General features: G+C 49.7%; 6 protein-coding genes across 6 annotated transcripts; 2 read left to right on the forward strand and 4 right to left on the reverse strand.

The window, feature by feature from the left end:
* Positions 1 to 3: 3 nt before the first annotated feature.
* Positions 4 to 1,652, reverse strand: Z518_00099 (uncharacterized protein; the record flags this gene model as incomplete). Its single annotated transcript, XM_013420703.1, has 4 exons — positions 4 to 816; positions 888 to 932; positions 1,019 to 1,445; positions 1,501 to 1,652. The coding sequence occupies 4 exons, from the start codon at positions 1,650 to 1,652 to the stop codon at positions 4 to 6; spliced, it is 1,437 nt and encodes a 478-aa protein (XP_013276157.1).
* A 315-nt stretch (positions 1,653 to 1,967) lies between these two features.
* Positions 1,968 to 4,310, reverse strand: Z518_00100 (uncharacterized protein; the record flags this gene model as incomplete). The annotated part of the gene is made up of 1 exon (XM_013420704.1): positions 1,968 to 4,310. One exon carries the CDS (start codon positions 4,308 to 4,310, stop codon positions 1,968 to 1,970), a length of 2,343 nt encoding a protein of 780 aa, XP_013276158.1.
* Positions 4,311 to 5,303: 993 nt separating this feature from the next.
* On the reverse strand, positions 5,304 to 5,603 carry Z518_00101 (uncharacterized protein; the record flags this gene model as incomplete). The annotated part of the gene is made up of 1 exon (XM_013420705.1): positions 5,304 to 5,603. One exon carries the CDS (start codon positions 5,601 to 5,603, stop codon positions 5,304 to 5,306), a length of 300 nt encoding a protein of 99 aa, XP_013276159.1.
* Positions 5,604 to 8,365: 2,762 nt separating this feature from the next.
* Positions 8,366 to 9,796, reverse strand: Z518_00102 (uncharacterized protein; the record flags this gene model as incomplete). Its single annotated transcript, XM_013420706.1, has 4 exons — positions 8,366 to 9,150; positions 9,232 to 9,398; positions 9,452 to 9,533; positions 9,604 to 9,796. The coding sequence occupies 4 exons, from the start codon at positions 9,794 to 9,796 to the stop codon at positions 8,366 to 8,368; spliced, it is 1,227 nt and encodes a 408-aa protein (XP_013276160.1).
* A 2,345-nt stretch (positions 9,797 to 12,141) lies between these two features.
* Z518_00103 (uncharacterized protein) lies at positions 12,142 to 14,070 on the forward strand (the record flags this gene model as incomplete). Its single annotated transcript, XM_013420707.1, has 1 exon — positions 12,142 to 14,070. One exon carries the CDS (start codon positions 12,142 to 12,144, stop codon positions 14,068 to 14,070), a length of 1,929 nt encoding a protein of 642 aa, XP_013276161.1.
* A 210-nt stretch (positions 14,071 to 14,280) lies between these two features.
* Z518_00104 (uncharacterized protein) lies at positions 14,281 to 15,021 on the forward strand (the record flags this gene model as incomplete). The annotated part of the gene is made up of 1 exon (XM_013420708.1): positions 14,281 to 15,021. One exon carries the CDS (start codon positions 14,281 to 14,283, stop codon positions 15,019 to 15,021), a length of 741 nt encoding a protein of 246 aa, XP_013276162.1.
* Positions 15,022 to 15,567: the final 546 nt, after the last annotated feature.

Genomic DNA, 15,567 nt, shown 5'->3' on the forward strand with positions numbered 1-15,567 from the left:
AGGTCATACTGCGTGAACCACGATCCTAACTCCATTACCGTCCGACCGATACAATGGGGTTACCCCATCACCAATAATCTCGATGTCCTTGTGGCTCGTATTGTATAGCTCCAGAAACCCCTTGTCGTTTGGAAAGCGGACTTCTCGGCTACCATATTGACAAAACACGGCCGCCACTGTGAGATAAAGCTCCGCGTACGCCAGATTGATGCCCACGCAGGCTCGGGTGCCGCGAGAGAACGGCACGAGATAAGCTTCGAGAATCGGGTCATCGATCCATCGTTGCGGACGGAACGCCATGGGATCTCTAAAGTAAGTCGGTGAGTGGTGGATAAGCAGGCCGGTCATGGAGAGAGGAATCCCCGGACGAAGGACATATTGCTTCTCACCGACGGCTTTCTTGGCCGTGTAGATGAGCGTCTCGTCAGTGGCAATGCGCTGCAACCGCGTGCTGATGCCACTACTCAAACGGAGACCTTCTTTAATGATGGCTGTGAGGTATGGAAGTTGCTCCAGCTTGGCGGTTTCCGGGAGAGCTGTTGGGTCGGGTATGGCCTTTGCCAGCTCATCTTTGAGTGTCTTCAGTTCGTTTGGTTGTCTCAGCAGATGATACGTGATTTCTGAGAGCGCGGCTGCGGTCGTCAATGTGCCGGCAATGACGACCACCTGCCCGTCTTGCCAAAGGCGGTCGGGAGACATTTCTTTCTCGGGCAAACCACCTTGCAGAATCGCATGGAAGATGGTCGTTTGCGAGTTATATTTACTATGGGTATCGCCACGATGCGAGTAGATCTCAGAAACATGCCGAATAATATCCTGTTCATTACATTAACGACCCGGTTGCAGTCGATCCGGAGAGGATAATGTGTCAATCCAGGAAAGTATACCTTGTTGAGTTTTATATAACTCGCCATGACCGGGTTCAAAGCAATCTGCACCGAGTCGGGGAGTAATTTCATCAGAGTCAACACCCACGGCATTTGCTTGACAAAATGACCCAACTTGGCCCCCGCCTCACCGGCTTCTTTGAAGCTCGGGTCAAAGTCGCGAGGGCCGCATAAGCCAACGACACCGTCATCGGCTCCCCGGATTCTTGGAATTCGCGAAAGCGAGCTAGTAGATTGTTCAAACTAGACTCGATGCGCGGTTGCAAGATCCGCACTTTGGCCTTGGAGAAGTACGGATTCAACGCCGCCCGGCGCATGCGGTGGAGATTGTGGTCTGGAGTCCCAAAACCCGACTGAGGTAACCCACTTTGGTTCGTGAAAAAGGTCCATTTGTTCCGTTTGTGGGTGGGGCCGGTATACACTTGGTCATAATAGTCGGCGTCATGGATGTGGACTTCCTCCGGGTTGATGCGCACAATCGGCCCATATTGCTCGTGCATTGCCCGGATCTTCCAGATATATTGACCGCCGAGAACGACATCGTAGTAGAATTCGTACCTAGGTGGTGAGTCGATCTGAGGACCAATAATGGAGTGTGCGAACCTTGTCTTACCAATATGTGAGCTTTGCCAACATCGGCCCAGGGATTTCCGCTTGAGGACAGAGGTATAAACGCCAGATCGCCAGGCCAAGACGATAGGTCACCGCTAACACCGGGCCAAACACGTATACCAATCCAGTGGGAGAGGCACCCAGAGAGGCCATGGTTACTGTTTGTGAAACCTTTTCGTCAGGGCGGCTTGCTGCCCGCTATTCTGAGTAACACCGATAGGCCACGACCTTCAATGTTCGAAGATAGGACTAGGGAGGGAAAAAGCTTTGTTCGCCTAGAGAGGTGATATGATGAGCTAAAACCCCTCGCCCAACACCACCAGGGCTAGCATATCCCGGTCCGCGCCAACGACTACGGACGTTCGTGTCCTTTTCTCCCCGCGCCAATGGGCTCCGGGTTTGTCGAGATCCAGACGCCGATAATTAAGGTGAATGGGATTGCCCGTCATGCTTCATTTATCAGACCTTTCAAAAATCCCACATCCCTGATGATTCGTGCCACCTGTTGATCGAGAGCCGCTCTTTCACCTCAACGGCTGAACCTGATTTCTTCGAATCGTTGACGGGCAGAGGAACGCCTATTGCGCTCTGTGCTTCGAGACATCTTCGTCTAAACTCCTGTTCCTTTTTGTGAAGCATTACTCTCCATGTCTTCCCATAGATGTCGATGGAGAACGTGCCATCACAAATGAAGCATGTTACAGACTTTTTAAAGCTCAGCTGAAGCCAAGCTATCAACAAATTTTGGAAACGGAATGACTCGAGAGTCGGGATAAGGGAGTAGAATTCTGCATGAGCTCCCAGCGCCACAGCAGCGCGCTGCCGTAAGGTAGCATCCTTGCTCTGGAGTAGTTGCAACAGGGATTCGATAGTGGAGCCTGGTAGACTAGCCTGCTGGCGAAGAGCCTCAGCAGCGCCGTTCCGCACAGGAGAGTTTTCGTCGTGTAATAGCTGGATCAGAGCATCAACAGCGGGACTCGGTAGGCTGGTTTGTCCGCGAATAGCCTCGGCGGCGCGGTAACGCACGTCAGGCACTTTGTTCTGCAGCAGTTGGATCATTTTCTCGACAACAGAGTCTGGTAGGCTAGTCTGCCGTCCGAGGGCCGCAACAGTGCGAGACCGCACAGAATCATTCTCGTCCTGTAGTAGTCGGATTAGGGCCTCGACAGCGGGATCTGGTAGACTGGTCTGCAGTCCGAGAGCGTCGGCAGCGTACGACCGCACGGAAAGATCCTCGTCCTCAAGTAGTTGGGTTAGGGCCTTAGCGGCTGGCATTCCTAATATTCGACAACTGGCAAGAGCTTCGACGCCGAGTATTCGCAGATTCCTGCTCCGATTCGCGAAAAGGCCGAAGAATTCTTCCTCTAGAGCTTGGTTGGAGTGGTTTCCAAGAACTTTAAAGGCCGCACTCCAAACCTCTTCGTTAGTAGTCTTTCTTGTTTCGCGCATTATCATCTTCAATATTTCTAAGGATATGCTCGTTCGCATCGTCAAAGTCGACATAGCTATCATCTTCTCCTCATTGGGTCCCTCCAGCAAGGGCTTGAATATCCTGTCCGGACATTCTGCTTCCCTGATTAAGCTTGTTGAGGATGCAATCTTTGACTCAAATACTATCCATTTCCGGTAGTTGTCTTCCAGCTCTCGGGCTCGCAATTGGAAGCTATTGTTTGCCGCATCAATTTCACTCAGGCAATGAATGATAAGTCGCTGCTGTGCTGGTCCCAAGAGGTCCTGCGGCTCCCCCTCGAGTACGTCGAAGAACCGGTGCAACTGATCGATGCCTTCGGTTTGAATCAAGCCAGTGACTAACCGCCAGAAAATATCGTAGCGAACATCATATTTGGTCCTCCTAAGAAAATCTTCCGGTTTGATCGGTTCTGTGCGCATGGACAAACGTAGACTTGCAGGATCCATCTTCAAAAGGCTGATCTTTGCATCGGATACCCACTGACGCACAAAATACTGGGCGGCAAAAAACTCCTGAAATGTGAGGTGGATGAAGTGATAGGTCCGATCCGCCAAGTTCAAAGAGTTGTCGGAAGAACACAGGAAAGACAAATTGACCAGACGATCATTGAGCATCGGCGCTTGGCTACTGTTCACTTTGCCAATGTGTTCTAAGCCGAACTCAATGACCTCATTGTGAAGGCCATGAAATGCCAGCTCTTCGAGAGCCTTAACTTCATGTTCGACAAAAGGCCTAATGTTCGCACAGCCCTGGATTTGTTGCGACGTGATCTGCTGTCCGTCTATCATTTTGCCTAGTCGTACCGCATCTTTCTGCCACAGTTGCCGGGTGATTGCCCCATAAAGCATTGTCATGGAGACATTATCCCTTGAAAAGTGTTGGGTATTCCAGGCATAACAAATGGCGTCCAGCTGGATGGGGATTCGGACAAGACTCTGCACGATTGGACGATTCTGAATAAAAGCTCGAATCTCCGATATAGTCGTCTCTGGTATCCCTGTCTGCTCTATTTCACTTTGCAAAAAGTCTTCCACCTGCTCCGGAAAGAATCCAACCGTCTCCAATTCCAGATCTGGCGGCGTATTATTGAGGACACTCGTGCTGTGCGGACGAGAGGTGATAATGACGTTGTCTTGCTTCAATAGCTGGTTGAGATAGTCTCCCATAGGAGACTCATGGTCAAATTCGTGTGATACTTCATCCAAGCCGTCGAGAATGAGAAGGCTTCGATCACCGTGACTCACGAGAGTGTCTTCGAGTATATCAACAGGAAATTGGCCGTTCCCACGAAAACAAACTTTTTGGATTGGTTCCCCAAGATTTCTTGGTTCGGCTCGCATGAGCTTGAGCCTTCGTAGAGGTAGCCAGTACACACGATCGTATAAGTCATGCCACAGGTGATTATGTATGAAGTCGTAAACAATTTTTTTACACAAGGTGGTTTTTCCGATACCTGCTCTTCCCCATATCAGAACGCGGTTAGGTTTGGCGGTAGTGCCATCTGATCGCTTTCGCGGGCTGAACAGCGTCGGAAGAATTACCTGTTTCGCCTGTGGGGGGGTCTCGACTCTTAGGCGTGCGGGAAGTGAGAATCTGGAAAGATAGTGACCTGTAGCTGGGCTCCTCTCTGAGACATCCACACCTTTTCCATCGCGGTCACGATGATGATCAACAATACCAAGGTTAATGTAACAACGCTGCATTGGCAACAGTCTGCCGGACAGCCGTTGTATGTCTAGGCAACCATCGCGAAGATAGAAATCACGGACAGCAGTATCCGAATCGGAAATCGTAGCTGCGTGCCAATCAGCATAGGCTGCTCGGGTGTTTCAACTCACCATAATTGTGGCAGTTCCGAACACGCAGAACACGAGATGATTGGGTAAATCACTCACGCTTTAAACTCGTTTTGATCTCCGTCTGGAGCCGAGTGAACGCGTAGTCTCCCTCGCCATATAAGGGAACCATGAAGACGCCCAAAATTCCCAATAGACAATACGCTCTATCTTCCGGCCTCTTGGTGCTGCGGGTTTGATGCCCACTGCATCCGCTCAGCAGCACTGAAATGAGACAAAGGAACCCCCCGAAGAGCCGTTATCGGAATTCCTGTAATTCCGTGAATCTCCTGCTCAAGAGTTCTTTTATCACCCAGTCGCTCTTCCTCTCGCGAATAGAACTCAACTTGCCTCGGAGCAAGGAGTTCTTGCAGCGTCCAGCCTCGTCTAAACCATCTGCTCTCGCGAAAGGCTAGTTCCCACGGTCGCTCGGTCGGGCCGTTATGGCCTTGGTCGCAAACCGACACATCCGATAGGTACACGTAGCATTTAACTGCATTACTGTACCAGCGAAACATTGAGACAATCGCTTCGGAGAGCACAGCACTCTTTGCTTTCAATGCAACATGTATCCACCCAGAAATATTGGAGACCATCCTTCCTGGCCTGTTGCCCACAGAATTGAATTTTAGTGTAACCGGCCTTGCTCTTGCCAGATCTATCCTGGATATCGTCGAATGTAACCTCATCTTCATCCGCTCCCCACGTATGTGAGAGAATCGCGTAGGCCGGGATGTCGTCGGTAAAATCCTTGGATAAATGCAGATCACCATCACTGCCAAATTCCAGAAGGCGCATCGTGCGATGGTTGGTCATGAGACTAGTCGAACACGTAGGAGACAGATAAGAACACGATCTTGTGCTTCACAGAGAGATAATTGGTAGCTTGCGAGGAATCATTGAGTATACAAGCGGATCTGCGTGAGGGAGGCTGTATGAATGCGTCATGTTTTGCAGAGGGCCTTGTTGAATGCTGGAATCTCAGCCAATGCCAGAATAGTACAGACAAATATGAGAGAAGCATGTTAAAGGAATCAGGCTGAAATGCGGCGTGAAGTCGACCAGCACGCGGGCATGATCTAGGCGCGGCTGAACCGTTAAGCGGCGGAATGCCCAAAGAACATCACGTGCTTGCGGAAGCGGTCCTTGCCAATGCCCCGAATCCTGTGGAGTGCTGCGAGTCGGCGCAGCGTCCAGTCGCCTGGCGCCGTCAAACTTGCCTCGCGAAACCGAGGACCCCGTCCATCTGGACAACCCCGCGTTCCACGTGGCTATCCAGCATATTCAATTCCACTATCAAAATGATGGGCTCCTGGGGCTGGCAGGTGCGTCTGAGGCAGGCAGTGTCGTCCCGATGACTGCCGAGCGGCAGTGGACCGCCAGCGGCCAATGTAGAATGAACCACCAAGATCACGAAACATTAAACAATATCAATATCACATTCAAAACTGAATGGCATCTACTACATAGACTACGACTCGTGAGTATAGCGCAGTTTATATAGCAAACCCAGTGGGCACTACCAGGACTGGAAAATGAGGAGTCTGACGAACGGCTTTTGGTACAGATTTAGGTATGCCTGAAAAGGCATTTACGTGATAACAATTGGTATGGTAAACCATATGAGCGTCACAGCACATGGGAGGGCCGAATATGGAGTCAGGTCGGTCAAGACGGTAGGAATATTTCGAGGTCTGTTATGACAGGTGATCGCCCATTTTTGTTCTTCAACATAATTGACGATTTGATGGCGAAGCTTAAATCGACATAGCGAATGATGAGCCTTCTCACGCTCCACTTCCAGAGAAAGAATCTTATATTTTGGGAGGAAGTCGGTTTTGCAACTCTATCAGCCTTCGGAACAGAGGATAGCGGGAAGTCGAGAACAGGACAGAGCCACACGACACACGACACATTGCATGGCGCATGGCATTCAAGAGTGCTTCCACAAAACAACATTGAACGATTGGCGATGGATAGGCCGAACTTCATGCTCGCGATGCATTCGATCCAAGTATCTGGTTCAGGGCCTCTCCTCGGCTTCTCATTCCGAATGACAGTTTTTCAGGGGAGAGTGATGACGAGTCAGTCTGTGAGCTGTGCTCAATTTTGTTGCGTCAAACACGCGCTGTGGAGTGAGGTGCACAAAACTCTAACTCTCGTTTCCCACACTCCTCTTTCCACAGTCGTCGAAATTCGAACTTTATATCAATTGAGTTAGCGAGATCAAGCTAAACCTATTGGTATCTATGTTTCGCAGCAACGCCTATTCAGCTGAACCCCGGCTATCGGCTGCGTTTGACTTTGCGTCATTGGTAATAGATGCAGTCTTGGACGCTCGCTTGTCCAAAGTCGGAGTCAAGTCGGAAAGTTTCTTGTTTCGCCTCAGTACGAGCTAAGTGTGGAATATTAGCTCCCTATACTTCTTTTGAAACAGTCCAGGATCTAGATTCATGATTGCAAAACGTGGCTGAACTATCGATGATATGGGTCTGGAATGGAGAACCGGAGGGGAAGGCAAGGAAAATCAAGACATCTTTCCAAGGCATCTCCTTCTGGAAATCAATGAGAACGGCGTATGTTCGGAAACATTATTGATAGGAGACTGGGGTTGAAGCCTGACGAGAATGGCCCTGCCAAATCTATCACCTCCTGCTTTGACACGACACTTTGTCTGTAGGGACACCATTGTCATTCGTCATGATACCTTTTGGTGGCTTTTCTCGCCATCACTGGATTCCAAACTTAGTATCCCGTACGATCTCAACAGGAAATTCGAAAAAGGATTCCAACGAATACTTTGCCACAAAGACGACATTTCTGGGTGTAGGTTTGAAAAGTCAAGGTCGTGATCCTATGAGGCCTGTGATTTTTTACTAGGGCAAGAATTACCCCGGCCCAAACCTGCCGATGGCAACACAGCCCAGATCCAGAACGAGATCTGCATGAATAGGAAGATGGATAGAAAAGATAACCAAAATTGCCGGCGCGCCATCAAACGATATGCCAACGATTAACATTTTCACTAATTACTATCTAGTTCAGCCAAATAGTCAGCCACCCGACTGACGAGGGCTGGGATAGGGGGTTCGGGCAAGGGGGGCCCGGTTCATGAGGTAAGTGGAGATTAGAGGTTCGAACTTTACGAAATGCGGGAGAATGGAGACACCGAGGGAGATTTGGCATGGCTCAGCTCTATGATTCTCGTTCCATGGAGGTACAAGGGTGGGAAAGACATGCCGAAACGAAGGCTAAAAGATTGAGGTTTCGCTACCAGAAATGAATGATAATTCATAAATGTCTTTGTAATAGTCGAGTCTGTACTAGATAGTATGTGTTAGAAGGATCTTTTCCTCTGTTTGTGGATTGTTGGATATTACAACACTTATGTAGTCAAGCAGTCTGGGTATCACGGTAGAGAAAGACAAGGCAGAACAGGACATTATTACATGGTATGCCGATGCGTGAAAAGAAAATTCCATCCTCCCCGATAATGAACCCAGGAACCCAGTTTGTCCTGCTCCCGAAATATTACATGCTGGTCCATCATATCCATCGCATCATTTCCAGACGGGTAAAACAAGAAACACGACCTCCAGAATCGCCGTCGCCACAATCGCGCCAACAACACTTTGGATGACGATTTTGTGTTGGAGATTCCGTAGCCCTTCGTCCTTGACGCGAATCTTGTGCTCAAAAATCATCAGGCGGCTCAAGAACCTTTTCAGTGCATGAGCTGCTTTTTGCGTAGGCGTCTTTTCGTTCTCTTCCACTCGTTCCCAGGGAAGTTCTTGCCGGCGTGAGAAGAGAAGTAGCAGGAAACAAGACCCACGAATCCCCGCGAGCAGGAACGAGAAGCCGATAATCCAGAAGGGTGCCGCAGCAAGACCTCGCCAACGCGATGAGTGGTGGATCGATGGTGAGGCGAAAGCGATCAAGAGCATGGTCAGTAAGCCGAGTACATTGAACAGGACGCCCACTATGGTGACCATGCAGAGAGTCTCGAAGGTGCCGTTCTTCACGCCCAGCCGGATGAAGTTGCGGTGTGAGCAGTTCTTGAGCAGATAGTAAATGTGGTCGGCGACGGGGGCCAAAGAGGCTGGAGATTCCGATTTCGCGATGGCGGCCAGTGCTTCTTTGCGCATGCTTGAGGGCAAGTTGAGTTCTTTGGCTGAGTTGGGCGCGAGGAACAGGTTCGTGATGATTTGCAGTTCTTCTTTGTTGGTATGCGTTCGAGCAGGTGCGTTTTCAGACGTCTGGGAAGACATGGGCCAGACGGACCAGCAACGTCGGCAGGATTTGATGTCTTGTCCGGGTAGGAGGGTTTCGATGTATTGGACGAATTCTAAAATCAATCCAAAAATAAAAAGGCGTCGTCAGGACAAGCACCAAGAAGAAGAAGGAATTTAGGTGAGAATCGTCATACCGGTTTCCTGACTTCCTTGCTCCAGGTCCGGTACATCACCAGACAAGATTTTTGTGTAGTTGGGAATAGCACAGGACTTTTCATCCTGAGGCAGCAGTGGTGTTGTTGATTGACTGGGGGTAACGGATTTTGGTGTCGCTCGAACGCGAGACTCATAATCTTGATACCTGTTCATGGTTATGAAAGCGCTAATGGAGCGATTCAAGATGGGTTTGCTCACCACATGTAGAACTCGAGATTCTCTTGCGACATCTCGATGTGTTTGAGATACATGTAGAAGTCGTATAGGGACAAGGGGCTGCCTGAACGCGGAAAGTTTGGGTTAGAAATGAAACCCCAACATTCCGCTCAGTTTAAGGTACAGGTCCTTACATGTTTTATTGGCAAGGACACGATCCAGCGTCAAGGATGATGGAATAGTCGAGTCGGATTGTGAGCTGATGGAGGGCGGTCTCTGGCCTTTGTCGACGATGTCGTTGGTAGATTGGGTGAATATCTTGACATCACGATAAGAAGGCTTTTTGTACCAGTTCAACCACGAGGTTGCTTTGTGAAACGTCTTCATGTTGAAACTTTCTATATGATCAGCATGACAAGTTACGCACTGAGCATTTCATCCAGAGACGTTGCAGAAAGAGAGGGAAAGGCTGGCCACAATATATATGGGGCTTTTCTGCAGAGGCCGGAGTCGAACTCAGGTTCAATGTTTCTTCTCGGACAGTCCGCTCTGACATCTGGGAAACCCTTGTTCGAGAAGTTACTTTCTACTGGTCAGTCATGGGGAAACCTTTAGAATGAACAAGTACGTACATTCGATCATCGCCACGCATGGGGACCCAATGGTGGTGCTGGGTTCCGCTCAATCTAAGCGAGTGACTAGGGATTTGTGTGGATGCGGGCCCTTTGCTAGACGGGTTCTGGCACCGGGAAAACGCGCTTGTACCTGAACTCTCCGTCAGAGCCCAAAGCTTCGTTGTTCCGGTTTCTGATCAATATTTGCAACTCTGCTTTGTAAGGGGTGTGGCCCGTTTCCCACGTGCAAATATCTCTCAAGGATAAGGTTGTCCCCTCCCGCCGGGCTGAGTCGGTGAGAGATGCGCTTGCCAACATCCTTTACGTACATCCGAAAAGACCCATTGGCTTGACTTGTGCCAACGTCGTAGACATCCGTCAAAGGCCTTTAGGTCTTCGGAAGAATTGGGCGTTGCGAGCATCACCCACACCTGCTCAACTCTGACCTAAATGGACAGCAGCCACCATGATAATGAGAGAAGGATCCGGAGGTGCCAACATGTCTGGGGGATCATCCTCTCACTTGCCCGGGTTGGAATCAGCAAAAATTATCCGGCGACAAGAATAACCGTCAAATACGAAAGTTGAGGATAGCACGGACCTGATGTTGACATGCCGTGGCTGATAATTTCAGTGTCCTGGACAGCGGCATCCATTCAATGGCTTGTCTTCTATCGCCGATCCCTTAAAGCTAGTCTCGACCTCGCTTCGAATATCGCCTATCGGGAGCGAGGAAACTTCTGCAACCATGTCAACTCCGAACGCTAAGCCGTCCCCCTATCGATTTTCAATTCCTGAATTGGGAGGGGTACTGACAAAGGACATGCCAGATTCGTGAAGGATATGCACAGGATTGCAAGTCCGAATTTCAACACAGGGGCGGTCAAAACTGTTCGTTGTCAGGAAGTCCGCTGGCCAGATCATCTCGAATTGGTCCAATCGTTTAGAACCCCGAGAGAAAGAGCCACAGAGAATAATCCTTTGACCGTTTTTGTGCAACATACGTCCCGTGGAATTTTGAGTTTTCTCAAGGACATAGTCAGCCATTACGCTCGCGGGGGTGGGTATGGAGTGCATTTGAGCAGAAACCGAAATCAGGGTTTCCAATCTTACCGGACCCCTTCTCCAAAGTGGGTTGGCCACGAGCAGTTGACACCGCATGTCTAGTCAAACCCGTTGGTGCTGTAGAGTACAGCATACCCCACGTGTCAAAGATCCAAGCTTTGGGAGCAATGTGTACCGTTACCATGAGAGTCGATCATGGGTAAGGTCACGGGAACGGCCAACATCGGGACATTGCACAGCCAAACTCGGTCCTGACATGACGAAGTCGGCTCAAGCGACGAGAAGGTAAGTAATTCATCCGTTCAGAGGCTCATTTTGATTGTCTCACTGATCATGTTGAAAAATGATGAACGGGGAAAAAAGAAATAATACATCTCAGTGTTCATAAATATGAGAAAGATATGCTGAGTGGGGACACGAAAAGTCTCCCGAGGCCTGGTATATACATCACGCGTCAGGATGCATATCACTCTTTCACCGAGTTGAATATTATATCATAAGATGCATACGGCCAGCTTCTTGAGGTGCAATTCATACGCCTCCACTAGCACCGGGCCTGCGCCTGTGATGGTTCAAAAAAACTTGGTTATGATCCTACCCAAAGAAACAAGGATATAGGGCCCGCCAATCAGCCATTTCAGGCCTGAAACTCAATTTCTATGGGTCGAAAACATAACACTGGCCTCAGTCCTGCACACTAAAAAAAAGATCATTGCCTCTCCTCTTGGTTGCAATGAATGCAGACAAAATCCTCTGCATCGGAACGGCATTGTCGCTCAAGGCATCCTCCAGACAGGCTCAAACAAATGAAGAAGAGTAAGATATACGGTGTTGATGAAGAGCTATCGTGGATCAAGAACTTGAATGTTTTGGCCCCTTCAGGCTAAAGCTGATGTGAAACATAGTTATTCTGGTGACGCGCCTCATTTTAAATACGTCTAAATGCCAACAACTGGGGGGGAGCAAGATTCGGTCCATCTGGTTACCACTCAACGGCAACTGACAGCGTGACAGAAGTACATCGACATTCTGACTGTTTGAATTGCATATCAGATGTCGAGCCCGGGATTTGGATTTCATCCTGACGATGATTCTTCAGTGCCTTTATCTCAGAGAGCCGCAGATGGAAAATTTCAGCCGTTGATTGGAACTGCCACGGAGAACACGTACAACCAACAAGGGGAGAGACAAGCACGGCTTTCAAAAGAGGCCCTGCTCTACTATTTAGCAGCAGCACTCACCGTCGCCATACCCATAATCGCCCTTGTGATCTGGCTTGGATTAAATGCGGATAAATACACCGCTCGCGGATGGTCATCGATTCACGGCGCCGCGATCGGTGGCCGTTTGACTCAAGCGGAGGCCAAAGCCATTGACTTCTTCAGCAGTGCCTTTATTGCACCGCTAATCCTGGCGGCTTTCAACTATATCTGGTTCTCTTGTGCACGTGTTGCGGCGGTGAACGAATTTCGGGCCCGAAAAGATGGTGTGCCGCTGGCGTCGCTGGTGGAAGCGAGCAGCACCACCGGTGGATCCTATGACATCCTCAAACTGAGGGTTTTCTTATCTGCGAGAACGAGAAGACTGATGTGTCTTGGATTCCTGGTATTTTTCTCAGGCCTTGCGAAGTCGGCCCTGGGAAATGTCATTGCATACGAGGCTTTCACCGAGACGGCGGCAGGTCAAAGTCCACCTCTCAGATTGTTGAGCGACAGCGTGATCGCGGCGTCCACTCCCTTTGCTTCATCCACTTTCTCGGGCACGTACGACTACAGCGTACAACAACAAGCAACCTTTGCGAACGAGTTTACTGGAATGATGACCGGGGTCAGTCTGCAAAATGCTAGATCCAAACTGGACAACCAAACTTATGTTATGGTGAATGCCACCGCCGCCTCATTGAACTCTCTCCCTCAGTCTGTCCTCGAGCTTCAAGATGTTCCTGGCCGGCGATGGTCGGTCGAATGCTCCAACTGGCGTCCTGATATATTCAGTGTGTCCCAAACGGGCGTGAGGACGGTCACGATGAGCATGACACGGGGCCAGAACGATCTTATGACAGGCATGTATCCCGGAGATATTGGGACACTTCAAGATGCCTACAATAATGTATATCCATTTATGGCGTTCAACTTTACTGGATCGGCCGCATATCTGGGATATCTGACAAGCTTCAATCTCAGTGATGACCGCTATGACTCTCCGTACGGGACGATTACCCCGCTCGCTGTGAACATGACGGCCTTCGGCTTCAACGGGACCAAACAAATCATGTCTGTCTGGGGTATCTATTGCTGGATCCATCAACAGAACGGCTCGCTACATTTGTCTAGAGCTCCAGACGGTTCGTGGTCGGTAAACTCATCCCAGTGGATAGACAAGAAGTCTCAGGTCCAGTCTTTGCGACTCCAGCAATTGCAACTCAGTCTCAACTACAATGCTCCCGATGTGACCATTCCTGGACTGGGACCAGCACTGGCCGGATCCGCGACGGAAGCCGCCACCGACTCGACCGGGACTGACTCGCCTGATTACAAAACGCTGGCCCTCAATTTTCTCTATGCCAGTGGTGAAGCGGAAAGAATAGCCTACGAAGTTGCTGCCACGAATTCCTCACGCAGTCAACCTGACTTTTTCTACAATGTAACCACGGTGGAAGATGTCTTGCATTATCGGATGACCTATGTGCCACTGATCTTGTGGATTGGGTTAGCGTCTTTGTTGGTGGCAGCAATTATTACTGGCGGAATGGTTCTTTATACCTGGACAAGCTTCAGCGGCCGAATTTTCCGTCAAGTGGATGTTTCAAGGCTTCTTGTTGATTGCATGGCCGCCTTGAAAGATCGGGATCAGTATGAGACTGCTCGATCAGGTTCGAATGATGAAATAGAGGACTGGACACGGAGTTATCGGGTAAGATACTCAGAGAGCTATGGAGAGGGAGATCCCAAGGTGATTTTGCAGCATGTAGAGCTTATCTGAAGAACCACCTTAATAGGATGGAGGAAATTCACCCTTATTCTCGCTCTTTGGCTCGTGTATAACTGGCTGCTTTAACGAGTGCTGGACAATTTTTAAAGCAGCGACGGTGATGGTCAGCCCTTGGCTGCGTTCCGCGTTCCAACGTTTTTCTGAACAAAGCAACCGGAAAATCATCTTGCCCACATCTCTTGATATCAATTTTGTGGAAAGATGGCTATCACGATGCTGAGAATCATGGCTCTTTTTCAACTCTTGGTTCCAATTCTGGCTGCCTCCCTCCGAATTCAGATCCCGGCCTCCAATTTACTTCCCAACCCGAATATTCTCCCAGCTTCCACTCATGCCACCCTGACGTCCGGTTCTAGGGAACCCATCCGAGCCATTCTACGCAAGGGCAATTACTTTGAATTCCCTGACATCCCGACCACCGGATCACATCTCCTCGATATCTACAGCCGCGACTACGTATTCGCTCCCTACCGCATCGACATTGCCCCATCTTCCGACCCCAAGGGCGCCGTCATCACAGGAGCTTGGGAAACATATCGCGGAACACAATGGGCGGATCGAGGAGTTGCTCTGATTGCAGCCCCCACCGAGCACCTAGACATGTCTGCCAAAATCTTGTCAAAGAAGAACTTCTATGAGCAACGCCAGGGTTTCAATCCTCTGAGTTTGCTCAAGAATCCGATGATCCTGATGGGGTTATTTGCTCTCGCTTTTACTTTTGGAATGCCCAAGTTGATGGAGAACATGGACCCCGAGATGCGAGCGGAGTATGAAGAGATGCAAAAGAAGAGTCCCATGGGTGGACTCACCCGTGCAGTGCAAGGAGGAGGCGGTGGCGGTAACCCGGCTGAGAGCTTTGATCTCGCTGGCTTCTTGGCTGGTAGCACCAGGAGTACGGGAAGCGGGCGAGGTTCAGAAAGTATTCGGGAAAGAAAGCGATAGCACCGATTTGGACAACTAGGATTGGTCATCGATGCAAGTTGACTTGTCTTCCCATGCTGACAGCGAGAACGTTCGGACCGAGAAGCTGACTCAGGATCGATGTCGCTTTCTCAGCTTGTGAAGCCTTACATTTGGGTCGGAACCTCGTTCTTACATCCGATTGGATTAGAGCGTACGATGAGAGTTGTTTCTCTCTAATGGGAGATGCCTGACCCATGAGCAAATAAGCACTTACCAATTAGGCGTTCCCTTCGGTTGTTAGGGGCATATCATGGCTTGCTATATGCGTCGGAAAGCTTCACCAAGATCAACATCCCGCATATTCAGCGCTTACAATGCCCCAAACATTCATTGCACCCAAAAACAGACGCTAAGACGAAACTGCTACATGATTGACCTTATCCGTGAGGCTGATTGCGAAGCTGGATCTCTTTTGAAACGATTCATACCAACATCAGCTTGAATATCCGGGTGCCTTGATCTCCCTCGGCTCCCTCGATCCCCAGGCTACTAAAGTCTTTATCCCGAGACCTCTTCTACATTACT

This window comes from Rhinocladiella mackenziei, assembly GCF_000835555.1.
Source record: "Rhinocladiella mackenziei CBS 650.93 unplaced genomic scaffold supercont1.1, whole genome shotgun sequence".
NCBI classification, from domain to species: domain Eukaryota; kingdom Fungi; phylum Ascomycota; class Eurotiomycetes; order Chaetothyriales; family Herpotrichiellaceae; genus Rhinocladiella; species Rhinocladiella mackenziei.